At 35.5% G+C, this 27,161-nt stretch overlaps 3 protein-coding genes across 3 annotated transcripts; 1 reads left to right on the top strand and 2 right to left on the bottom strand.

Moving 5' to 3' along the window:
• Window positions 1-99: 99 nt before the first annotated feature.
• LOC120635707 (zinc finger protein 43-like) lies at window positions 100-11,431 on the bottom strand. Its single transcript, XM_039906827.1, has 13 exons — window positions 11,210-11,431; window positions 10,502-10,624; window positions 10,143-10,358; window positions 9,613-9,786; window positions 8,892-9,020; window positions 8,385-8,473; window positions 7,977-8,099; window positions 6,036-6,149; window positions 5,036-5,180; window positions 4,205-4,263; window positions 2,730-2,943; window positions 1,512-1,634; window positions 100-248 (listed from the first exon to the last, which is right to left on the bottom strand). Exons 1-13 carry the CDS (start codon window positions 11,303-11,305, stop codon window positions 213-215), a joined length of 1,641 nt encoding a protein of 546 aa, XP_039762761.1. The 5' UTR covers window positions 11,306-11,431; the 3' UTR covers window positions 100-212.
• A 3,571-nt stretch (window positions 11,432-15,002) lies between these two features.
• On the bottom strand, window positions 15,003-19,710 carry LOC120635853. The gene is made up of 4 exons (XM_039907046.1): window positions 19,398-19,710; window positions 18,801-18,969; window positions 17,025-17,156; window positions 15,003-15,578 (listed from the first exon to the last, which is right to left on the bottom strand). The coding sequence occupies exons 1-4, from the start codon at window positions 19,501-19,503 to the stop codon at window positions 15,362-15,364; spliced, it is 624 nt and encodes a 207-aa protein (XP_039762980.1). The 5' UTR covers window positions 19,504-19,710; the 3' UTR covers window positions 15,003-15,361.
• Window positions 19,711-19,929: 219 nt separating this feature from the next.
• LOC120635638 (cleavage and polyadenylation specificity factor subunit 5) lies at window positions 19,930-25,674 on the top strand. Its single transcript, XM_039906677.1, has 4 exons — window positions 19,930-20,322; window positions 22,393-22,504; window positions 23,666-23,756; window positions 24,109-25,674. The coding sequence occupies exons 1-4, from the start codon at window positions 20,096-20,098 to the stop codon at window positions 24,354-24,356; spliced, it is 678 nt and encodes a 225-aa protein (XP_039762611.1). The 5' UTR covers window positions 19,930-20,095; the 3' UTR covers window positions 24,357-25,674.
• Window positions 25,675-27,161: the final 1,487 nt, after the last annotated feature.

The following is a 27,161-nucleotide window of genomic DNA, read 5'->3' as shown; positions in this document are numbered from 1 at the left end:
CTTTAATTCAAATATTAGAAGAAAATAAAGTAAACTGTGCTGTGCAGGCATGACAAAAAGCCATTAACCCAAAGAAGAAGAAAGAAAATAAAAAAAAACTTCAATAAATAAGTTTAATTAGAAATTCATGTGAGAAGACATATATTCTAAAAAAACATCGCACAATGCAATAGAGAAGTTTATTTAGAAATTCATTTTTCAATTTTTCTAACTTAGGTTTCGTTATCCGGTACTGTAGTGGCTGGTTTCTAGAAAGAAGTAAAATTGGATTAAAATAAAATATCTACCCAATATCATATAATCATCATTGACGGCCGATTGGCGCAGTTTTCAGCGACCCTGCTTTCTGAGCCCAAGGCCGTGGGTTCGATTCCCACTACTGGAAAATGTTTGTGTGATGAACATAAATGTTTTTCAGTGGCTGGGTGTTTATATGTATATTCTAAGTATTTATGTATGTTATTCATAAAAATATTCATCAGTCATCTTAGTACCCATAACACAAGCTGCGCTTACTTTGGGGCTCGGTGGCGATGTGTGTATTGTTGTAGTATATTTATTTATTTATTTATATTATCATGAGAACATCACCTTCCTTCTTTCCACAATGAGAAAGGGTTAAGGCCGTAGTCCACCACGCTGGCCCAGTGCGGATTGGTGGACTCCACGCACCTTTGAGAACATGATGTAGGACTCTGAGGCATGCAGGTTTCCTCACGATATTTTCCTTCACCGTTGAAGCAAATGATATTTTAATTACTTAAAACGCACATAACTTAGAAAAGTTAGAGGTACGTGCTGGGATTCGAATTCAGCCCCCCGAAAGTTAAGTCGAGCTCCTACCCACTGGGCTATCACCGGATATTATATACGGTGATATTTTTTTCACAATTTTTTTTTTTTACGACAACGCACACATCGCCATCTAGCCCCATATTTGATTTATAGACCATCGAATTTTTAATTGATTCTTTCAGGAACTTATTTTTTTTTGGTCGATAAAAATATACCCTAACGAGAAAAACATTCAAAGGAAAAAAAATTAATTTTTGATGATTCTTGAAATAAAAAAAAATTCTGAGCGACCTTTTAAAAATTTTTTTGAGCTGTCCTTTGAAGACAGCTCATAAAACATCGAAAACCGATATTTTTTCACGTGAGACTAAAAAATAAAATAGTCGGTTTTTTGCGCCGACCTAGCTTTATCAATTTTCAGAGCACTGGCGCACAAGTGGAAACAATATCCAAATAATATATATATATATATATATATATATATATATATATATATATATATATATATATATATATATAATCATAAACTGGGATAAACTTCTGATATTCCATGTTTCCGTGCTTAGAAGATGGACACGTGTTTTTTTTTCTCCTGCCTGCGGTAGCCCTGCAGTTGTGGGAATCGAACCCACAGCATTGGACGGAGAAAGCGGTGTGCCCACTGCGCCAATCGGCCGACTATTACCAGATAATATTTTAAAAATAAATGTTTTCACCTTATGTTGCGCGGTACGGTGTGCACGCAACGCCGCGGGCTGAGCGAATGCGGCGCCGCACTCGCACACGTGCGGCCTTTCACCCGTGTGCGTGCGCATATGGATACGGAGCACGTACTTACGCTGCAGTGGGATTGCAAAAACATATAGCATGAGCTAATTTAGCGTGAAATCTTTAATCATATTACTGCAGACAGAATATATAACTATATTATCCTCTCCTATACTATATGATTCTCCACCACGACAAAAAAAAGGTTACAAAATATATTCCTTAAAGATCTCAACGTTAATAAAATATATAGTCTAATCCCTATCCCTATCCCTACTGATTTTATCAATGTCAATGTAAGTTTGTTTGTAACGCTTTCACGCAAAAACTACTTAACCGATCCTCATGAAACTTTGTACACATATTCTTGGAAGTGTCAGAAGTAATATAGGATACTTTTTATACCGACATTAAGCTCGGTTCCTTTGGGAGAGGGGGCTGAAAGTGTTTGACGATTTTACACCATAACTCCGACAAATTATAACTTAACAGATTTAAACAATTATTTTTTTATTATAAAGTTAGGATATGTGTTTAATTTTGCTCAAACAGTGGTTGGAGATAGAGGACAGAATTCCTCAGCGAAACAGACAGCAGCAAACCCCTAATTTAGGCTTAGCTATACTGAATACTTTAAATTTTTTTAGAACTACATCTACATTTAATGTCACATCAAAAAATTAAATCAAACGCAGACGAAGTCGCGGGCAACAGCTAGTAATATATAAAAGCTTCGACCAACATCTTAAGAAGCTTTAGCTTGGTTGTTTGATCAAGGGTCGGATACAGAAGGCAGTAGTCCTTGAATGTTTTTGTTTGTGCTATGTTTGAAAAACTTGTAATATGCATACTGTTAGTGCTCTTAATAAATAAATAAATAACACACTGTAATAAACAAACATAGTCCATAAATGACTCACTGTAACTATCAATTATTATAGTTCTGAAATAACACACTGTAATAAACAAACATAGTCCATAAATGACTCACTGTAACTATCAATTATTATAGTCCATAAATAATACACTGTAATAAACAAACATAGTCCATAAATGACTCACTGTAACTATCAACTATTATAGTCCATAAATAACTCACTGTAACTATCAACTATTATAGTCCATAAATAACACACTGTAAAAATTATAGTCCACAAATAACTCACCGAAAACATCCTATCGCACAGCGGGCACGGTAGCTTAGCCCTTTCTACCGCGGTGTGCGCTCGACGCGTGTGCCACCGAAGCGCCTCCGCACTGCTGTATGCGCGCGGACAGATCGCGCACGACTCGCTCTTGACCGCACCGTGCGCGTTAGTCTGGTGCGTCGCGAGCGTCGACGCTGATATGAACTTCTGCTCGCACTGCTGGCATTGGAATCTGGAGCAAATAAATAAATATACTACGACAATATACACGTCGCCACCTAGCCCCAAAGCGAACGTAGCTTGTGTTATGGGTACTATAGTCGTAAAAATGTAATAGGCCCGTTTTGACATTTGTCATCGCGACGTAACTAGTTATGGACCATAAGACTCGGGACTCGATACTCACGATAAATCAATTCAAGTTTTTATCAGTACTTGATTGATATTATTATGTATTGTAAAGTGTTCGTTCGTTCAAAGTATTCCTTTAACTTCACAACCAATACGCGTGACTGGCTGTTGATTATACGTCCACTTTTCAACATGTTGAAACAGAGTTAGTACTATATAACAACAAACACAAAAATCGAGTCAAATCACTATGTTTAAATTAATGTTCAAAATAGAAGAGCCATAGTTAACGTAATAGTAAACAATATATATCAAACTTAAACGAGCGCACAGTCAACTTGATGAGGAACGAAAAACTGCGCAGTGCGCGCGGGGACGCTTCAGTCGTGTGCCGTTTGGTCAGATACATCAACCCAGACTCATTATTTAGAACCCATTTTGAGAACCAAGCTCATTCTTTGTAGTAAAGATTACTACACAATATTTAATTTCGATATTCAGTAAAAAAATGGTTACAGCTCTAGTATAAAAAAAAAGACTAAGAACGTAACTGTTTTCGGAACGTTTCGCAACAATTATAAATTGCATGCTACGATAAAGTAAGCGCAAAAAGAATACTCGCGATATATTCTTTCATATTATTTAACGTCCCAAAAAAATTTACGTATTTTTTAAAACACTGTATGTAATTGATTTTTATTTTATTGTTTCTTTCAGTTTCGTTCCAAGTTACATTCTATGGTCTTGCACAAATGTCAAAACGGGCCTATTATATTTTTACGACTATAAGATGACTGATAAATATTTTTATGAATAATATAATAGCAATAAAAACATATAAACACCCAGACACTAAAAAACATTCATGCTCATCACATGAACATTTTCCAGTAGTGGGATTCGAAGACACGGCCTTGGAGTCAGAAAGTAGGGTCGCTGACTTTAAAAGGGTAACTTTTGATAATAAAACTTGATTTGTGCATAGATAAAAACCAGTAATATACGTGCATTTCTTACAGCAGTTCTACATAGAACACCTTTTAAAGATTCCAAACAAAAGTCTGAAATTCAGATTTAGCTAAATGTCAAAAAGACGGCTTTTTGAACAGCATGGCAGACTTGGGGAATGTTCAGATACTCACTTGTACGAGGAGTCGTCTCTGTGTCGCTTTGCGCGTTGCAGATGTTGCTTGAGGTTATCCTGAAATTACAAATGGACTATTATAATTACTTTAAGACTATTGCTACTTTTGGACTATTAGTCAACTACTGTTATAATTTTTTTTTTTTACCGTTATTATAAATCCCGTCACTGTACCAGAATGAAATAGTATATCTATATCCCATTTTATGTGTCTATGAGATATTGACTAGACCGGATTCAATGTTATTATTAAGTGCGATGCAACTTTTAATTGTTTTTTTTTTTGTATATTAATATCGTTTGATTTCTAGGATTCGTCAAACTTGGTATATCAAATCATTTATATATTTTATAGTGTTTTTAAATAAACTCGCAAGTTATCAGTATGAATTAGTTATTGAAAAAAAATTAAAACAATCAAAATACTCAGTAATTTCCTACATTTATAGTATTTTTATTTGGTCAAAAATTTGAAGTCACAAGAATAATAAACTAAGAAAATAGGTCTTCAAGATTTCGTTATTTGTCCTTATTTCTATAGATAAAATTCCTGTAAAGTGGATAACCATTTATTCAAAATTATGGTCAAGAATAATAATAAATATATCTTATTTCGCTGTGAAGAACTTAACGGAGAATTTATTATTAATTTAAGTTATTTAGATCTGATTTCATCACCTCAAAACTTTGCTTCCATTGACAAAGGACAGCAATACTTTTAGACCTGTCAATTTGGTTTACAAATTCTTGTACAAAATAATTGGCATCAAAATAGACTACAATTATAATTGGGCTATAAAAATCGTGCTATTCTCGGACTATTACTCACCATAGATTTGAACATGATGTCGCACTCCACGCAATAATAGTCCTTAAGTACATGCACGGCCTTCATGTGTTTTGACAATTGCGCCGCGTATACAAAACTACTCGAGCAAACTTCACACTGGTGGAGTTTCTTGTCATCATGTCTCCTGTATGGTATATATAAAATATTAAAAACTGTCTCTTTAACTGCCTAGGTGTTATAGCCAGACTATTTTTTATTATTCCAGTACAAGTGAGCCCTCGACTGCAATTTCACCTGATAGTAAGTGATGATGCTTCCTATTTCGAAGTCAAAGTGATATATTTCTTTATTCAAATAGGCACATAGATGGCACTTTTAATTGTAAATTATAAGTAAAATATGACATAGGAGTGAGTTGACGGCGATAACTAAATTCGTCAACTTAAAACTAGAGCTACGAGGGTTCGAAACGCGCCCTGGACTAAGAAGAAGCCCACAACAAACTTAGCAGGTTGTTCTACTTTGGTTACCACCATCTCACACTGTCATTCAAAACTATTTAAGAAGCAACTTTACTGGTTAGAGCAATAATTTATACCCAAGCATTCTATCGTTGAAGTAATCCTTAATACCATAATAGGATTTTCATATAAGCTTACGTTTAATACAAACTTTGAACTTTTTCAGAGACTTCTCCTGATTTATAAGACCACAGCGTTCACAAATGCGTCAGGTACATCGTCATAATATCTATAAATATAAGAAATATAAACGTGCGTAGCTCGGAGAACCGATGGATGTTGGGGTCCCAAGACGCTGGAATTACAATTCCCTTTCCGGTAAACGCAGCGTTGGACGGATCACGTTAAGCGAGTTCCAGAGGGCCGCTATGACATCAAGCGAGTCGTAGGAAGCCACCCAAGCGTCACAAGACCGCGGTATTTGGAGCTCGCTACATAAAACCTATGTCCATTGGTGGTATGGTGATGATTCAACTTAGATAAGGTGTAAGTAAAATCAGTCCAAGCTTTTAACTTACATAATATGAATCCTCAAGGACTCCTTACTCTTGTAGTATTTACTGCAACAGTGACACCTTAACGGCTCGCTCGCGGAATGCAACCGCACGTGTCGCTGCATTGCCGTTCGCTTACTGAGAAACAAACGGGCATTTGATGTTTTGTATATTACATAAACCATAATGCTATATGATATCTTAACTACTATTACAATTACAAAGTGTTTTGTTTGTCCGTACTTTAAGCTGTAGTTAAGCAACCAATCAAATACGTGCAATTGAAAGGATGGAGTTACATGAGCTACTTTTTATACCAGGAAAACACACGGCTCCCATGGGATTAGTGAAAAACTGTAATGAACGCGGGCAACAGCAAGAGACAAATAATTGAAGTGTTATAGTCGGACTATAAGTTACGCTTGGGCTATAGGACATATCAATTAGGCATTGTATAGCATTACATTTCGCCAATGTAGCCTCGCCTGTGTAGTGTACATATTCAATAATTTGATCAAGTGTTAGAGTCAGACTATAAGTTACTTTTGGGCTATGGGCTATGGGATGGACATATCAATTAGGTTTCGTGCTCATGGTATATTAAATTGCGCCAATTTAGATATCGCCTGTGTCGTGTACATATCTAATGACCAATAATTTGATCAAGTGTTATAGTCGGACTATAAGTTACTTTTGGGCTATGGGACATATCAATTAGGTTTCGTGCTCATGGTATATTATTAAATTTTGCCAATTTAGATATCGCCTTTGTCGTGTACATATCAAATGATCAATAATTTAATCAAGTGTTATTGTCGGACTATACTACTACTATACTTTTGGGCTATGGGACCTATCAATTAGGTTTTGTGCTCATTGTATATTATTAAATTTCCCCCATATAGGGGTCGAATGTGGCGTGTACCTATCAAATGACCAATAATTGGATCATGTGTTATTGTCGGACTATAAGTTACTTTTGGGCTAGGGGACATATCAATTAGGTTTCGTGCTCATGGTATATTAAATTGCGCCAATTTAGATATCGCCTGTGTCGTGTACATATCTAATGACCAATAATTTGATCAAGTGTTATAGTCGGACTATAAGTTACTTTTGGGCTATGGGACATACCAATTAGGTTTCGTGCTCATGGTATATTATTAAATTTCGCCAATTTAGATATCGCCTGTGTCGTGTACATATCCAATGACCAATAATTTGATCAAGTGTTATAGTGAGACTATAAGTTACTTTTGGGCTATGTGACATATCAAATAAGGCTTTGTACTCATTGTATATTATGGAACTTCGCAATGTAGGTGTCACCTGTGTAGTGTGTACATATTCAATGACTAATAATTTGATGAAGAGTTATAGTCGGACTATAAGTTACTTTTGGGCTATACTATAAAAGTACAGTCTGTGTACATTAATTTGATCAATAAATATGGTCAGCCAGTATAGCCTAGTTCAAAAACGGATCACAAAGTCCTGGGTTCAAATCCCGGACCGAGCCAAGAATTTGCCTAGAGTTTTGCCTGGAGTTAGGAAATTGACGGTGCACACTACCGGCGGTTATTAACACTAAAATGTGATAATTGTTAAGCCCACCAATGCTTTTTGCATGTATGAAGTTAAAGTCACTTTCCAGAAGAAGAACGTTAATAACTTACGATGTTTATAATTGTATACATCGAGTAAACTAGTTATTTATAATTTTTTCTGTATTTTTATGTGGTGTACAATAAAAGTGTATTCATTCATTAACGACCGATTGGCGCAGTTTGCAGCGACCCTGCTTTCTGAGTCCAAGGCCGTGGGTTCGATTCCCACAACATGAAAACGTTTGTGTGATGAGCATGAATATTTTTCAGTGTCTGGGTGTTTATATACTTACTTTGGGGCTAGATGGCGATGTGTGTATTGTCGTAGTATATTTATTTATTTATTCATTCAACTCACTTGGTCGTATGGTCGCACTTAGGGCAGGTATATAAAGCGGCCGAACCCGTGTGCTGCAGCGAGTGGTGCTCTAATATATGCTGTCTAGAGAGACGTATGAGGCCGCAGAGCTTGCATTTGTATCTGGAAATTATTCAAAAATTCTATCCGTTAGTAGTGACTCTGCCACCGGTACGCAAGGCAGATTCTACAGAAAAGAAACAGCATCAAAACTTTACAGTTTTAATAAGTGGGAGGTCCCGAGTTTTTACCCGCCGACGGATGCAGTTTGGATGACATGAATTTATGATCTCTGAACTTTCCCTGGTCAGGTCTGGCGGGAGGCTACGGCTGTGGCTAGTTACCAACTCAGACGTCCGCCAAGCGATTTTCGGTACGACGTCGCGAGAAAAACGATAAGTTTCTTACCTTGTAGAATGTGACTTCATATGCCCTCTCAAAGATACCCGGCTGGGACAGTATTGGGAGCAGATTTCGCATTCGAAGAATCCATATTTCTATAAAAATGAAAAGAAAATTATGGTTAATTTTTGTAAACAGTATGAGGGAAAAAATCCATACTCCTGTTTCTGGTAATTTTGTGTTGTTGTCGTTGATTGGGTTGAATGACCGCTCGTATTCGCTGTCACAACGTTGGAACAATGATTCAGGGTTTCATCATGCACCGACATTTGAAAGGTGGTGTCAGTGTGACGAAATACTGCTTAATTATTCTGACAGTATTCATTTATTTACTCATTTGTGTATTTATTTATTAGTTCACATTCTTTAATTCATTTATGCATTCATTCCTTAAAGGTATACTTTATTCATTCAATTATTTAATTATTTATATTTTTTTTGCTGTTCCTTTTGTTTTTTTTTTCCAAATGAAAGTGTACACAACTCTACTTTTGAAATCGGATGAAAACTCACCGGCGAATGTTTCTCCATGTGACTCTGTAAGACATCCTCAAAGTTAAAGCCTCGGACACATTTCTCACATTTGTAAGGCAACACTTTGTACTTTTCACTCTCAGAATGCTGTCTCATTTCTTCTATTATCTGTGGAAATAATTCATTTATTTCAAGTAGGCCTAACATAAGCATTTTTGAAACGTCAGGTCTGTCGTCTGTTTGTAGTGACTCTACCACCGGTTTGGAAGGCAGATTCTACCGAGAAGAAGCCGGCAAGAAACTCAGCAGTTTCTCTATTCCAATATCAACTATTTACATTTTACACTTTAACATTAGGAATACATAATCATAACTATAGCATAATTCTTGTTTTGGGCTTCGGCCTCGCATTTGGGGGACCGAATTCGACCCCTGGCACGCCTCGTGCGTTTTTTATTTAAGTAATTAATATGTAATTTGTATTAACGGTAAAGGCACCGGATAGCAAATGCTCTTTTTTTTTCGAGCCAAGTTCACAGGGTCACAAATACCATATTATAATTACCATATACATATTTCTGCTTACAACCTTGTGACGTCACAAGAATGTAAACAATGTGGTATATAGTATTACTAAGGAATTTAATATTATAATCGCGCGTAAATTGTCTCGGGAAAACTGACTTTTCCCACAGGAATTTCGAAAAACGAAAACAATGTGGACAAAGTCACGGGCAACATCTAGTATAGAAATAAATACCTCTTCCTTAGTTAATTTTATGACTTTATATTCATCAGTCTCTGTAACCATTCTAGAAGAGAAGCCTTCTCTTACTTCTCCCTTTTTCTTTCTGAACTTCTTTTGTTTTCTTCTTATGTCACTATGTGTGTTTGATTCCTGCTTTATATTGTTTATGCTTGTATCTGCATTGTCCTGGAAATATAAATTTACATGATTATCTTGAACCAGAAAAAGAAGGATATGAAGAGGCAGTAGAAGAGAGAGAAAAATAAGAAGGAAAAGAAAAGGAGAAAGAAGAAGAGGATGTAAGCAAAAAAAGTCTAAGAATTTCTCAATTTTCTCTCATTGAGTCGAGTGTTGAGTGAGTCGCGGTCAAAGTTACAATCGTTAACGTTTTTAAAATGTTAACGATTGTAACTTTAACGACTGTATAATAACTATCATCGACCACCCATAATCGAATTTAAAGAAATTTAAAGAATATTAAAGAGATAAAAAAATTTATTTTAATTCATCTGAATAAGCTACAAAACCCAAAATATACTTACGGATTGTTCACAATTGTCATATTCGTTATTGCTGTCATGATCATCGTTCTTCTGACCGAGCATAACCAATGGAATGTCATCATCATCGGCATGATTATTGTGACATAATATTTTCACATCACTTGTTGTTTCTTCGTTTCCTGATCCAATATAATGATAGATTGTTTCAGATATCGACAATTGACTAGAATTTACTTTTTGGAGTATTTTCGCATTCTGGAAATAATAGAATTTATTCATTACTTTAGCCCATCAGCTCAGATGAGAGCAACATGGTAGCTCTATGTTCTAAAACCCTATCTCTTATAAAAGAAGATGCTTGTGTCCAGCACAATAATAGAATTGAACGTATTACTCACATCACTGTATGAACTCTTAAGTATTTCATCTGCAAGTCGAGATTGCTTGATAAATCTGTTTATTTTTCTGAAAACCCCTTTGCAGTAAACACAGATGTATATTACGTCAAGTGGATCTTCAATCTGGAAAATTAAAAACATAATTAGGAACCTAATTTTATTTTTTAATATTCCACTATTAGTTGGTCCTTGATTACTGCATTGGTCTACGACCAGCTCGTGTTAGGTGTAAGGCAGCTAGGTATATTACCCCTAATTGGTTTCTATGCATCATCATACTGTAATGCTAAATCATGCCAATGGGCATGGCCCTTACTGGTCACAGCAGTAAGTGATAAGCAAATCTTTCTAACACTGTTGCATCGCTTTAAGATTGATTATTTATTTATTTATTTAAGATGTCTGAATTTACCAAGAGGTCAAAGTCAAACAAATCAAAAGGGGTATCTCTTCATTACTCTTACTTCTCACTACTTTAACTCTTCAGTAGACGTGTACTCTGAGATGACATTTGTAAATAGTACAAGACCACCGAGAGCCCATTTTAGCGAACTGTACTATTGAGTCCTGTTGTATAAAAACAAAGAAAATTCAGTGATTTCTGCCCGGAAATCGAATCTATGACCCTTAATCCTTACAAAAGCGCTTAAGTAATAGGCAATTATCAGGTAAAGAGGTTTTATTACGAACAAATACAAAAAAAAATACCTTTGTAATGAACAAACGATAACATTCCGTATCATCGAAGGACATGGGGTATATTTTGACACCAGTAACGAGACAAGTCTGGCAAATTTTCTCCATTTTTGTTAATGTTATGTTAATTCATTAAATTCAATATAATGTGTTTTTATTTTTGTACTAGAAAGCGACTGTAAACTTGAGTAAGTCTTAGTGAAATTTTGACATTTCATTTTCTGGGGTTACTAGTTTTATAAATACCTAGTCTGCAAGGAGGATCATCTGTGTATATGAAAAAGTGTCGTCAAAATGTATTAAATTGGGATGGCGCCACATTTGCATCAAGGTTAGAGTTTAGAGTAGGCTTGAAAAATAAACAAGGAAGTAAGGTTATCTTAATGATAGAATTCAAAAAGTTGACGTGAACGGAAAGCGGACTAACGGGTCATTTGTGCAAATTGGTGTCCCCCAGGGATCTATATTAGGACCCTTCCTATTCCTCATTTACATGAATGACCTTCCTTACCTAGCTGAGGACAATCACGGGATAGTATTGTTTGCTGATGATACATCATTGATGTTTAAAATTAAACGTCGTGAAAAAAATCTTGACGATGTAAACATATGTCTCGCTAAAGTAGTACAATGGTTTGAGGCTAATAACTTAGCTCTTAACGGAAAAAAAACGAAGAGTATTAAATTCACACTACCGAATGATAAACAAGTAAAAACCATTGTACAACTTAATAATGAGGAGTTGGATTTGGTGGATACGACAATCTTTTTAGGAATAACTTTAGATGCTAAGCTTCAATGGGGCCCACATATAAATAATTTAGCGAACAGACTTAGTTCTGCAGCATACGCGGTAAAAAAGATTCGTCATATGACAAACATAGAAACTGCTAGGCTTGTTTATTTTAGTTATTTTCACAGCATTATGTCCTATGGCATTTTATTATGGGGTAATGCTGCTGATATAGATTCTATTTTCGTCCTGCAGAAAAGGGCTGTTCGTGCGATATATAAAATGGGCCCAAGAGAGTCATTAAGGGATAAATTTAAAGAAGTTAAAATAATGACGGTGCATAGTCAGTACATATATGAAAATTTAATTTATGTCCATAAAAATATATCAAAATTTAAAAAGAAAATGCACTGTAACAATATTAATATTAGAAGCAAAAATAAACTCGTTGTGCAGTTTACTAGGCTACGCAAAATTGCAAATTCATTCAAGGGCAATTGTATATTATTTTATAACAAATTACCAAATGAAATCTTTGAGTTGTCTCTCAATAAGTTCAAAGTTTATATAAAACGTAAGCTTACAGAAAAATCCTATTATAACATTAAGGATTATTTAAACGATAAAAAAGCTTGGGTGTGAATTGCTCTAGCTTCATAGCTTAATTTAAATTTACTGGAAGATGGTGATAACAAAAAAATAAATTTACCCGGCTAAGTTTGTTGTGGGCTCTTCTTAGACCAGGGCGCGTTTGGAACCCTCGTAGCTTTAGATTTAAGTTGGCGAACGAAGTTATCACCATCCCGTTACAATTATGTAAACAATTATGTATGAACGCTTCATAAGTGCCTGTGATAGGCATACATGAATAAAGAAATTTTGAATTTGAATTTGGTTATATTTACCACAATATTTTGTACAACGTAAGTTGTTGAAATTCTCAATAATTAACTACTTTAGTCGATAATGACATTAAATTTTTTAACTCGGCATACTTCAATTTATCTACGATTGCTACATTCATACCATACCCTGTGCATCCACCAGCGCCATTGTGGAGGATTTTTGAACTGTTATTTAGCGCATACAACTGGACACTTTCAACTTTTCTCCCATATAAGATGACTCTCCTTACCTCTACCCTCCATATCTGCGTTGACCACTGATTTCTATAGGCGTACTATAGACTATAGTATAATAGAGGTCCGTGGCGTAGATAGATAGACCAATCAAGACTAATCATAGTCTTGATTGGTCTTTGAATATATCAATTTATCGATATTTCCGGCTCCCCTAGATTTAATATAGTGATTGTATCCTCATAACCACTGAGAACCATCGAACCTACTGACCTCTATTAGTAAAGGTGAGAGTATGGAGGGTAGAGGTAAGGAGAGTCATCTGTATATATGAAAAAGTGTCGTCAAAATGTATTAAATTAGGATGGCGCCACATTTGCATCAGGGTAACTCTTAAAAGAAGCGCCAAATATAAATATTTTTAGAGTAGGCTTGAAAAATAAACAAGGAAGTATGGAGATACAAGGAAGTAAGGTTATATTTACCACAATATTTTGTACAACGTAAGTTGTTGAAATTCTCAATAATTAACTACTTTAGTCGATAATGACATTAAATTTTTTAACTCGGCATACTTCAATTCATCTACGATTGCTACATTCATACCATACCGTGTGCATCCACCAGCGCCTTGTGGAGGATTTTTGAACTGTTATTTAGCCCATACACTGGACACTTTTTCAACTTTTCTCCCATATAAGATGACTCTCCTTACCTCTACCCTCCATAGGTGAGAGGTCAGTCCAGGTCCAAGATAGGGCTTCAAGCGGCGATTAATTCTCTACATCTTCTTAGGCTTCTTAGCTTAACTTCAAAATTACATGGCCCTATTAAAGATATACCTATAGGATGGCTCAAAGAACGTAGATTTTATATTAAGAGAATGACAGAGTCAAAGATAAATTTGCATTAAAAATAATTTGGATTTATGAATGAAAATACACGAAAAATGTTTATGCCGTGCCATTAGAGAATACATTTAATTTACACGGTCCGACCTTATAAAAGATTTGGCAGCATAAATAAAGACCATATTATTTAGGTAATATAGATATATATATTTTTTATTAAAGCATTTGATAACAATACATGGATTTTTCTTGCGTCGCCATGAAACATTAAACTCATTTTAAAATTACATTGTTGTAAGATCAGTAACTTTAATTATCTAATAAGATAACTCCAATTAACGTAACATTAAAATCGCATAACACAATGCAATGAATGAAAATGAATTTGTTTCATCATTCAACAATACAAACTAAAAATAAAAATGCAATTACCTATTTTACGAAAAGAATCGACAGAAAGAGAGATGGTAGCCATTTCTACATCTCTTCTTTATTGGCGCAGATTAAATTTACTTATTTATTTTTGTAGTTTTTATTACACAAAAATAGTTGAATAACAAATTAGATTTACTATCAACAATCGTAATACTTAATTTATTTGACAACTATTTAGTATATATTAATAAAGTATCTTCTAACAATAATAATAATAATAATTTCATTTATTTGCAATAATTTAAAATGATTTGAAATAATGTGATATATTATTTCAATAGTAACATAAGACATAATGTTTTATTTTATTCTTGAATAACCCTTTCATGGAAGTATTAAACATAAAACTTTTTTTTTTTAAAGATGAGTTCTTGATCAAATATCACAGAGTTGAGCAGGGCTCTGATAATTGCCGCTATACACGAAACCGCTAGGACCAATCCATCACCTCCTAAAATGATTTTGATGATCCCACTTGTTGACCCCTTGGATATCCATAATCCTCTATCCATAAACGGGTGTTGAAACCATTTGATACTCTTGACCCCTTTTATCAAAATACCTGTTGTTTTTAAAATGGTTGGTTAATATTTTAACTGATTACCAGTTTGTTACGAATAAAGTTCTTAAAACCCTTTCTAACCCTTCTTTGTACACTAGCGCCTTCCTTGTTTCTTTCTTAGACATTTATTTTATCTCTATAATTATTTTTAACTTTTTCTAACCTTTTGAAAGCATTATTGCTCTAGCTCTTTCCAGATACTTTCTGTTCCGTCAATGCAAGTCTCCATTTGCGCTGTTCAATTTCTCATAGCTTTTTCATCCCCCATTATGTTTCATGAACCCCCTTTTAAATAAATGGTTCAAAACCCCCTTTTAAATAAATGGTTCAAAACCCCCTTTTTAAAGCCAAAAATGTCTTCATCAGTCATTCAATTTTTCTTTCATTTATAAGGTCACAAATCCTCTTTTAACGATAATAATTCCTTCATCAGTCTCATCTCATACATTTACCCGTAGAAGCTCGAAACCCCCTATACCCCTTTTAACCCCAAAAATACCTTTGTCAGTCCCGTCTCATACATTTCCTCTTCTCCAAAACAATCATGCTTTTCAAAGCACTAGCTATAACGTATCGTAGTTCATGAAATTTTGATATAGATAATCTGTATATGTTTATCTGTCCGTTTGTTAATGTAAATGTTAGTATCACTTGTGTGTCTCTGTACATGATTTCTTTTCTGTGTTTCTCGTCTGCATTTTCTGATTGTATATTTGATTGACTGTAAAATAAAAATTAGTATTAATATAAACTTGGAGTTTGACATATATTAATCTAAGAAAAAAAAATATAAGATATAAAAATGTAAGAAGCTGTTATTATGATATTACAAACAGACACTTTCTGTTTGTAATATCATAATAACAGCTTCTTACAAAATTCGTTTGACATATATTAATCTAAGAAAAAAATATATAATTAAAGTGTCTGATTGTAATATCATAATAACAGCTTACAAAATTCATATAGTATTTATAATGAAAAATCTATTTTTAAATGTCTAAAATAGGAGGCGAAAAGTTTATTACTTCCAGATAATATATCTTTCTAAGCCATGCTAGATTCACCACTTTATGACATGAATGGCAAAAATATGTTTTGTCATGTCAGCTATCGGAAACTTTTCACAAGGTGGTAAATACGGATATTCTTGAAGTACAAGCTGTGATAGACTAGTGGGCAAGGTTTCGGCTTTCCTTACGTGATGTTACGTGATGACTGAGTTCGAACCCCCGCACATACCACTAACTTATCAGAGTTTTGTGCGTTTTTAATTTAAGCAATTTTTTTTTTTTACTACGACAATACACACATCAGAATATAATACACATAAATACTTACAATATACAGATAAACACCCAGACACTGAAATCATCCATGTTCATCACACAAACATTTTCCAGTTGTGGGAATCGAACCCACGACCTTGGACTCAGAAAGCAGGGTCGCTGCCCACTGCGCCACTTGGCCGTCAATTTACATATCACCTGCTTTAAACGATTTCGATTCGATTTTCGGATGGACACTTGCCGCTAACCACCTTCCACCATCTTCTCATGGCGAGCTTTCGCGCTCGAGCCCCAGGGCTCGACGACATCGGGGGAGAGTGGGAGACGTCGACCCGAGGGTGCCTCTTGCGAGGGCTCGGACCTCGGCTCGGTTCGACGTTCATCCGAGTGTTGGTGGACTTTTGGACTAATCATTGTTTAGTCCGAACGCCCCCGTGACCGTGGTAAGGATCCACGTCCGGATGACGTCAGAAATCGGGGCCCTCGTCTTCGCCGGTGAAGACGCTGTGTTCGGTGTGTGTTTGTGTGCTGTTTTGACACATTGTCGGTAGTTATTTTATCGTCATGTTCTTAAAGGACATGTTTCGGACGTCGCCGCCTAGGCTCAACGTCGGGGGCCGGGGTATAAGTGGACACCTCGACAACTAGGGTGTTGGTGTGTCTGACTGCTGCTTTAAACGGTGGCGGGAAACATAGCGAGGAAAAATGCATGACTGAGAGTTCTCCATAATATTTTCAACGGCATGTGAAGTCTTCCAATCTGCAGTTGGCCAGTGTGGTAGACTGCACCGTAAACCTTTCTCATTCTAAGAGGAGTTCTGTGCCCTCTAGTGGACAAGTAATGAGTTGATGACTTTGATCAATCCATTAATACATACCTTAGTGAAACATCAATTCTCCATCGTAAACTGACTACTCCTGGTTTAACTCGGAGGTGTTTTTGCAAGTTAGTGTATATTTGATCAACACACAGCAAACTCATCAGCTCTGTGGCACATTCTGTAGAAAATCTGAAAGTAAAATATTCAATTATATTTTACTCTCAGTTTTATGTGAGGCATTGTATCTGTTCCTGCCCCGAGTTGATGCATACAAACAGCATTCTTTTGGGGACGGCTTTGGTGTATATATTACAACCAGATGATGCTACATTTCTTCCAGCTAGAAAAGTGCTGCTGCTCTTGGCGGCGGCCAATGCTTGCTAGAGAAATAGCGAGCGGCGTCACAATAGATCAAAAATATCTTTATTCAAGTAGGCCCATAGGTGGCACTTTTGATGCGTACATAAGAATTACACGGTTGTGAGATGATGGCGATAACCACATTCGTAAACTTAAAACTAAAGCTACGAGGGTTCCAAACGCGTCCTGGTCTAAGAAGAAGCCCACAACAAACTTAGCCGGGTGTTTTTTTTTTGTTATCACCGTCTCACAATGTCATTTCAAATTATTAGAAGAGTAACCTGGTTAGAGCAATAATTTACACCCAAGCTTTTTTATCGATTACGTCGGGATCGTTTCCGGTCTTCCGGAACCTGAGCCGCAAGCATAAAAAGAAGAAGAGGCAATTGTACATTGTACATTATAAATATGCTTTTCCAGGATACATGTTCATGAAATTGTGCTTCATGTAAATACCATGAAGCACAACTTCATTAAGATTAGATTTCATAGTTGAACTGAACTAGACACAAATAGAAACTTTTGCATTTATAATATTAGTATGGAAGTTAGAACCCAACTATCAGTCTAATTCACTAGCTCTAGCTTCACATGAGATTTAAGAAAAATAATAGATTTTTTGTCAATTGATTTTATACAAACCTTGTCCTGATAATATGCATTGATTCACAATAGAGACAACAAAATTAAGAATCCCACAAATTCTTCATTCTTTTTAAAGTTATTATTGACATATTTTTATAATTTTTATTAGTTAGAATTATCAATTTTATGAATTTAAAATGCAAATAAAAAATTTCACGATCGCGAATCGCGATTTTTAACCTGGATAGCAACTTTATTTTTGTGCCTTTTGGAGTAAGTAGACTTTGGGACCGTGGGGTCCGGAGGCAAGAGCCCTTTTCAAAGAATTATCGAAAAGGATTATCAAGCCTACCGGTGATCCTAGAGCGGGCAGTTACCTTGGCCAACGAATTAGTTTGGCCATCCAAAGAAACACATCCTGCAACCTGCTTGCTATGTCATCAATCTGAGGCTTGTGTGTTAAGCCATGTGCCTTTATTCACACTGGCAACCATGCCCTTCAGACTGCAACAACACTGAAAAAAACACCCGGCTAAGTTTGTTGTGGGCTTCTTAGACCAGGACGCATTCAGAACCCTCGTATCTTCAGTTTTAAGTTTGCAAATTGGGTTATCGCCATCATCTCACTACCGTGTAATTCTTATGTACACATCAAAAGTGCCACCTATAATATGCTATAAGTAACATAAGGGCCTACTTGAATAAATATATTTTTGACTATGACTTTGACTGTTTTGCAGCAGAAATAAACAAGCTGTCATAACAAGCTCTATTACAACTAAAAACCAACTACCATCAAGCAAGCCATATGCTTGGTCAGACAACTATTATTATAGAAAAAAACAGCCAGTGTTTGTTTTATAGTATACAGTTTTAAAACCAGCCAACCTTAGCCCCTCCAGAAACTGCAGCATGTCATTCTCACTCCAGGGCACCTTGGTCGCGGAACGGACTCGTGCGACATGTTTCACAACTGATCGGACAGCAGAAAACTTGTGCCCGTTCAGCAAACTTGATGTACGGCTGTCTGGATTGCCTTCTAGCTCTTTGAGGGCTACTGTAAGTAATTTAAAAAAAGGATATTTTTTTTGCTTTGTCTGGTGGATGACCATGTCAGAAAGACTGTGGCTAGTAACCACTCTTTTGTGCATTATGGTACCATGCTGCATACCTATTAAAGGTATAGATTTATTATAACTGCTGTCCTCCTAACAGGTTAGCCTGCTAACATCTTAGACTCCATTCTCACCACAAGATGAGATAGCAGTCAAGGGGTAACTTGCAGTGTACAATATAAATAATAAAAAAAAACATTCATAGTTTCATATACAGATCACAGGATTTAGTTATTAAGACCAATATTAAGTATTACCCAAAAATCGATAGAATGATACAGTCTTGTTCCCAGCACGCGGTCATTAAAAGCGAGGACAAAAGAAATTAAGTATACGTTGATCACAACAAAAACAAGTGTTAGAAACTTACACAAAACAAATGGTTTTATTTCCTTCTTCTGTATCTCCGGAGTTACAAAAGCCACTGCATTCCATTGCGAAGGACTCTCGGTTAGCAATTCTAATTGGTGGGACATACTGCTGCATGAGTTAAATACAAAACTTCGAATTACAACCAAATCAGCCAATATTTTTGTTGGCTTCTTTGACAGTCAGCTGAGATGGCTAAAAGTACTCTGTGAAAGGCTAAAAAATAAAATCTATCATCTGTCCATTGATTCGACAGACTTGATTTCGTTGACTCTAATGGTCAAGCCACATTATAAGAATAAATTTAAATGTTGCGACTTGCAAGTTGCAGTCGAAAAAAACAGCTTGAACATTAAAGATATGGATGGCTTTATGCCTTACAATCAAATAATACATGATTATTAAATACTGAAGACATGGCTGTACGGCAATATACCTTTGCTTATGCGCTATGGGGAAGAATAAAGAAAAAAAAATGTCCCATTTTAGTTTTTTGGTCTACATAAAAAAAAAATTGTCTATGGTGATGCGAAGTTCTTGCATGTGTATCAACGCCGACAAAAATAAAAAATATATATTAGTCTCATTAAAAGTATCAGTATTCTACTATATAATTCTTTTGTAATACACTATAAATAAACATTTATTCAGTGTTTTGTTTGAAATCTTAGTGTAATTAGACTAAAAAGTGCTAATAAAATGGCCACAGTGCAAGGCAACAAACCCCAATGGCCGACTCGGCCGAACTTACAGCATCAAAACAGTCATAGCATGACACCTAATTTAACATTAAACAGGACAATAAATTTGTATCCGTTAACTAACTATACGTTTGGAACCAAGGAGCCTCTGTTTGAAAAGGATGCGTCTGTGCCGGCGAGGTTCCAAAGAATGCGTGAGGAGTTTGTGAAGATCGGAATGCGGAGGTTAGTTCTTATTTATAATGGTTGTTTATGTGGCAAGCGGTGGTAGCCGAGTAGGAAAGGACCTACTTTGATCTCTTTTCGGAATTACCTGCCTCTTTTTAAAAATAATTTTTTCGTAAAAAATTCTCAGTACCAACCCCGAGTTATCTATAGTTACAATAAATTAATAATTATAATCATCACCATCATATCCACCCATTACCGTCCCACTGCAGGGCACGGGTCTTCACAATGAGAAGGGCTACATCCACCACGCTGACCCATTGCGGATTTGTAGACTTCACTTAAATAAGAACTATTATTAAAATTAAGCTTAATTTGCTATATTCCGCGAACAGCAGATGTGTCTGTATGGTGTAATTTATAATTTTAGAAAATTGTATATCTTAAAGTTTGATACTAGTCGACTAAGTGAGAATAGAAGAATATGCAATGTTGCTCGTCGACAATACATCATTCAAGCCACCACTCTTTACAATAAAATTAACAAAGAATTTTCTTCATACCAAAAAACATTTTTTGAATGTAACAAAACATTGACAGCCTGGCTGAAGTCACTAACCTATGAAGAAACTGAGGCGCTTCTTCAGTTAATTTCTATTTATAATGTAATGGATACAGACGCACTTAATAACACACACACTCACTAACACACACACACTCGCACGCATACTTAAACATAAACACACCATACACACCAAGACACACTACTCAATTGTTTTATTTTTATTTTATCTTGTTTTTGCTATGGAAGAGTAAGGCCTCCTGACACATTTATTTTATGCTTACTAGGTGTTCACAACATGTATCATTTACAATGTAAGAAATCTTTTTTTTTATAATTTCTTCAATCCGTATACTACATATAATTAATAACATTATGAGGAAGTCTCAGGCATGCAGGTTTCCTCACGATGTTTTCCTTCAACGTTGAAGCAAGTGATATTTAAATTGCTTAAATTAAAAACGCACTTAACTCTGAAAAGTTAGTGGTGTGTGCTAGAACTCTCCATGAAAAGAAAGCCATAACCTTCCCCACTAGGCTATCAACGCTTCTACTAAGGTATCTACTTCAAGAATATGTGACCGTAATTACCACCTTCCAAAAAGTATCAAATAGCTGACATGACAAAATGTATATTTTGGCATTTATTTTTTCCTTAAATAACGTAGAAAAGTAAGAGGTGCATGCTAGGATTGGCATTCTTTCCCCCAAAAGTGAAGTTGAGCTCCTACCCAATGCACTATCACTGCTTCACAAATAAAGCTTTATTTATTCCATCTAAATTTACAAAAAAAATTCAAGCCTTACACAAACTACTTGTGTTACTTCTAGGTTAGTGAGATTTTTAATAAATTCCTAATTTAGTGTCAGTCTGTTAGTCCATATGTTAGATGGATATCATGGAAAGGATGGGAAGAAGTCTCCTCCATTTCTTTCTACATTTTTCTGTTTTGGGCAGCTCTCATCCACTCCGTCATATTGTCAGCCCATCTTTTCTTAGGTCTGCCCACATTCATTTTTACACCTGTGGGATGTGTTAAGCCCAATGTTTGATTTGATTTATTGATATTGATTATTATATTGATATGTTATAATCATATTCTAATTATAGATGTATTTTATCAATGGCAATTAAAGATAAATAAGGCATTTGGCAACTTGTAGCCCTCAGTGTTTACTAGCTGACCCGTGCAACTTTGTCTGCACCAAATCGGTTATTACCGGACATCACGAATAAATTGACATTTTATAAAAATGAATCTAGCTAGATTGATTTATTGCCCCCGAAACCCTCTGTATACTAAATTTTATGAAAATCCTTAGAGCCCATTCCAAGATTCCAATTATATATATATATATATATATACAAGAATTGCTCGTTTAAAGATATAAGATAAGACATTCTAAATCTATGGTACAGCCAGTTGTCTTATACGTCACCTGTTGGGATAAATCAGCAGTGTGGACTCATGGTTACAGTTAATGATCTAAAACCTCTCTCCTATGACAAAGGAGGTCTCATACCACCTTTGGGATGTTTTTAGCCTTATTTTTATGTATTTCAGGTCGGTAGAAGGTGTCCTACTGGTACACGAACATGGATTGCCGCATGTTTTGCTGTTACAACTCGGTACAGCATTTTTCAAGCTGCCAGGCGGAGAGCTTAATCCTGGGGAGGTATGAATTCTTAACTTGTTTTGACTTATGATGAATAAAATTCTCAGTGGTCATGTTTTGCAGATTTGCTGAGATGATGATGTTGCTTTTTAACCTGTCAGTTTGTGGTGGGCTCTTCTTAGACCAGGGTGCGTTTGGGACCCTCATAGCTTTAGGTTTGAGTTGGCGAACGTATTTATCACCAATACAATGTAAATATGTAAACATATATGTATGAATGCTCCATAAGTGCCTGTGATCGGTTTACATGAATTATGAAGTTTTTAATAAAGAATAATTTAAATTAGTATATTACATTCACATCTTCATTCTTCCTTTATATATATAGTAGTCCCTCGTGACTTTGTCAGCGCTTTGTCATGCATGATTTTATCAAAACTTCAAGCATTTACGCAGCCAAAGCTCTCAAAATGAGAAAAAAAAACCCATTGTTCAACTTTCTTCATTGGTGCTTTCCTTTCCTCAATTTGGTCTCAGCATGATTTATAGCCTATAGCCATCCTCGATAAATGGGCTATGCAACATAAAAGATTTTTTCAAATCCGACCAGTAGTTCCTGAGATCATTGCATTCATATTAAACAAACAAACTCTTCAGCTTTATATATTAGAATAAGATATAAAAATAACCTTCTTAGCAGAGTTATGATGATACTTTTTCTAGCTTTAGTTTTAAGTTAACAAATGCAGTTTTCACCATCACTAACATTAGTGTAACATGTTAAATGTATGAACGCTTCATACGTGCCTGTACTACATGAATAAAACATTTTTGAATTTTGAATTTTTTGAATTTTTTCTTTGGCTACAGCAGCCTCTGCGGGTATTAAAATAACATTATCAGTATTTTATATTTCACCAGTGGTGGTACTGCCATACAAGCTGAAAAGCCAGGTTTGCGTTACAATAAACATCTCTTTTAAATTTTTTCTCGACTATTCCGAAATTAAATTAACAAAATAATTAATACTTGATAGCAATGAGAATATAAACACAATGTTTTAACTCTTGCTCCATAATGTATACTCTGGCAGGTAGACTTTGTGGTAGCAACCAGCCAAACACGATAGCATGTCCTTTAGGTAACTGGGCTTGCTCAAATTCAAAACCCTAGGAACACCACTGTATTTCGCATATTAATATGTCAATATATCATTTTCAGGATGAAATAGAAGGGCTGAAGCGATTGCTGACAGAAACCCTCGGCCGTCAGGATGGAGTCAAGCAAGAGTGGCTCATTGAAGACACCATAGGTAACTTTGAATTTATATGTGCTAGCAATGGCTCATAGATCCTTTATAATTAGAAATCATGATAGAAATCAATCCCAATGGTAAAAGTGTGTGGTGTAGTGAAAGTTAACCCACGGCCAGTGCACAGGATTTTTGACCAGGGTATGCATACCCTGGTCAAAAGGAAAGGAAATGGCATAAAATGGAAAAATCCATCCGCTTTTTAAGTAATACAAAATTTTTAGGGTATGCAATGCTTTTGTGCATGTATGAAGTGCACGCCACTGCCCACGGCCTTGGACTCAGAAAGCAGGATCACCCTCATCCCTTGTGTGGTGAAAGTTTATATTTAACATCCGTTATCTCATTTCAGGTAATTGGTGGCGTCCAAACTTTGAACCACCCCAATACCCGTACATACCACCTCACATAACGAAACCCAAAGAGCACAAGCGACTATTCTTAGTTCAGCTCCAAGACAGAGCTTTATTTGCTGTCCCGAAGAACTATAAGCTGGTTGCAGCACCACTCTTTGAGCTCTACGACAACGCACAGGGCTACGGACCTATTATATCGTCCTTGTCTCAGAGCCTCTGCAGGTTTAACTTTGTATACATGTAATTCCCTTACCGTAATATTTAAGGGTTTCTTAAAGTATAAGGGCATCTTGAATTCCAATAGACATTTTCATTGACAATTTGTTTGTACAGCGTAAATACAAAGCTTAGGGTTTCTTATATTACAAATGCTCTGACATCACAAAGATCTATTTGATAAAGGACTTTTTAATTTTTGGTATGGCATCTTGTATATATAGCAAATGTCAATAACAATATTATTTTATTTACTTTTCATTATTTTCACCCTACGTGCTTACCAGTGGCGTGCACAGGGTCATTAACCGGGGTATGCATAAATAAAGTAGATGGCATAAAATGGAGAAGTCCTTCGCCTTTATGAGATATACAAAAGTTTAGTTGTAGGCAGTGCTTTAGTGCATGTTTCAAGTGCACGCCGCTGGTGCCTATCCCATCTACAAGACATTAAAGTAGTACATTGTGCCAAGTTGGCGAAGATAAAAGCCATAAACAAGAGCAAAATTGCTAGTGTGTTTTGAATGCCCCACTAACATGTGACACTTATAATTAATTAACACCGATGTAAACATGTACCATATTCCAGCAAAATAAAAAAAAAATTTAAATGACCCCAACTGTGGGACTAAATTTTTGAGCTGTATGGCACGGAGGCTATGAGCTGAATATCTCAATTTTAAACTTTTTTACCACATTGCATACCTTTTACTTATAATAATATGTAAGGCTTCCTGAAATTATAAATCGTTTTGACAGTTTGTTTACGGAGCCAACGTTAACAGCGATTCTCAACTTTAAAGGTGTTCCTATATTTTAAATGCAGTGCTCGGGGCATTGTTTTTTGCAGCAAACATAAAAAAAAACACTCGTCAGTTTACTTGTCTATTGTTTTATGTGTTTTTTAAGGAACTCTTAAATTTAAAATTCAGAAAATTCAAAATTCATTTATTTCATGTAAGGTTTACAAGCAATTTTGAGACGTCAAGTCAGTCTATTTGAGAAGATTCCACCGAGAAGAGCCGGCAAAACACTCAGCAAAATGCTCTTTTTCAATCATTTTACAGTTTACAATGAAAATAGTATAAGTATGAATTTTCTATCTTTAACCACGATTTATAAAACTAAATTTTTAACGGGACCATAATTAAACCTCGATTAATTGGTTTATCCAAAAATCGTCGATTAAAATTTAAGATGCCCTTACAATTAAGAAGCGTACCATAGTTCAGGGTTACCAAAATAACCCCATAGTTGTAAAAACGTGAAGTTTATTTTTTAATCGGACCATAATATGTCATTAGATATAAGAAATGATTGACTAAAGGATGAAGACATGGGAAAAATGTGGTTTTATTTATTGTACCTGCAAGAAAGAAGATTGTTTTAGATTTAAGTGTTTTTTTAGTTTTATTTTTTTGTTTATTTATGCAACGTGTAAATGAAAACCGAAATAATACTTCACAGGCTTTCGTGGAACATTATGTACTGTCTCTGTGACTTATCTGTGAAACCGAAAACCTAATAGTTTTTGAGTAAACCATTGCCATAGTTTTTACTGAAAGAAATCAGATACAGCCCTGACATCACATGCAAAATTTAAATCGAGATACGCGTCACGTAGCGTAGGTACTATGCGCGTGTCGGTCTTTTACCTTCAATAGGGTTGTCATAACACTGGAAAAGTTTTGAAAAATAAATATGCTTCGTTTGATTTCATATTTTGACAGGGTGATTCCTTATGTAATACTTATGCATCCTTCAATATTATTTCGTAATTCGGTTACACGATGTATATTACTAGCAATCCGCCCCGGCTTCGCACGGATACAATGTGGGTACTAATAAGGAATGATACTATTCCGTAGTACATCAATTGTTCTTTTTCGTAAATTTTAGACAGCGTTTGCAATATAAGCGCACAAAATATATTTTGTATGCATTTCAAAAAAAATAATAATGTCCAAGTGTACCTGAAAACGCGTTAATACAATTTTTAAAAATTATAATATTATTAAGAATTGAAATTTTAGTATTAAAAATTGTTGGGGTGGGAGTCTTCGGCTGTGGCTAGTTACAACCCTAACGACAAAGACATGCCGCCAAGCGGTTTAGCGTTCCGGTACGTCATGAAGAAATCGATTACGGGTATTGGTAGGGATTGCGAGCTAACCATATTAGCCCGCTAACATCTTAGAATGTATCATCACTAACCACCAGGTGAGATAAAAAAAACTATCAAATTATAGTTATATATAATTATAACAATGGCCTATTGGCGCAGTGGGTAGCGACCCCGCTTCCTGAGCCCAAGGCCGTGGGTTCGATTCCCACAACTGGAAAATATTTGCATGATGAACATTAATGTTTTTCAGTGTCTCTGTGTTTATCTGTATATTATAAGTATTTATGTATATTAGTCATTAAATAATTTTTCAGTCATCTTAGTACCCATAACACATGCTCCGTTTACTTTGGGTCTAGATGGCGATGTGTGTATTGTCGTAGTTTATTTATTATGTATATGGTATACATGGTAGGTAATAAGTGTTACGGGTGATGTAAAACTTAAACGATATTTTTACTCCTTTACAGGAGGGTGTAATGTGTTAACAGTCTATGTATATATGTATAGATGTTCTAGTTTTGTGAAGCTTCTAATGGGACGATTTTAATAATTTTGATGTCGTTGGCTTCATTGCGATCCAAGTCTCTGTTGCTATGGAACATGGTGAAAATGAAAAAATTTAGTTCCCTCACGTCGCAATAAATCAAATTTGTCCAATTTGACAGAACTAAGTAAGTACGTACCTACCTCCGTATCTTACTCGTT

This window comes from Pararge aegeria, chromosome 27, assembly GCF_905163445.1.
Source record: "Pararge aegeria chromosome 27, ilParAegt1.1, whole genome shotgun sequence".
Classification (NCBI taxonomy): Eukaryota; Metazoa; Arthropoda; class Insecta; order Lepidoptera; family Nymphalidae; genus Pararge; species Pararge aegeria.
Note: the sequence above shows the minus strand (reverse complement) of the source record. Positions and strands in the feature narration are given on the sequence as shown.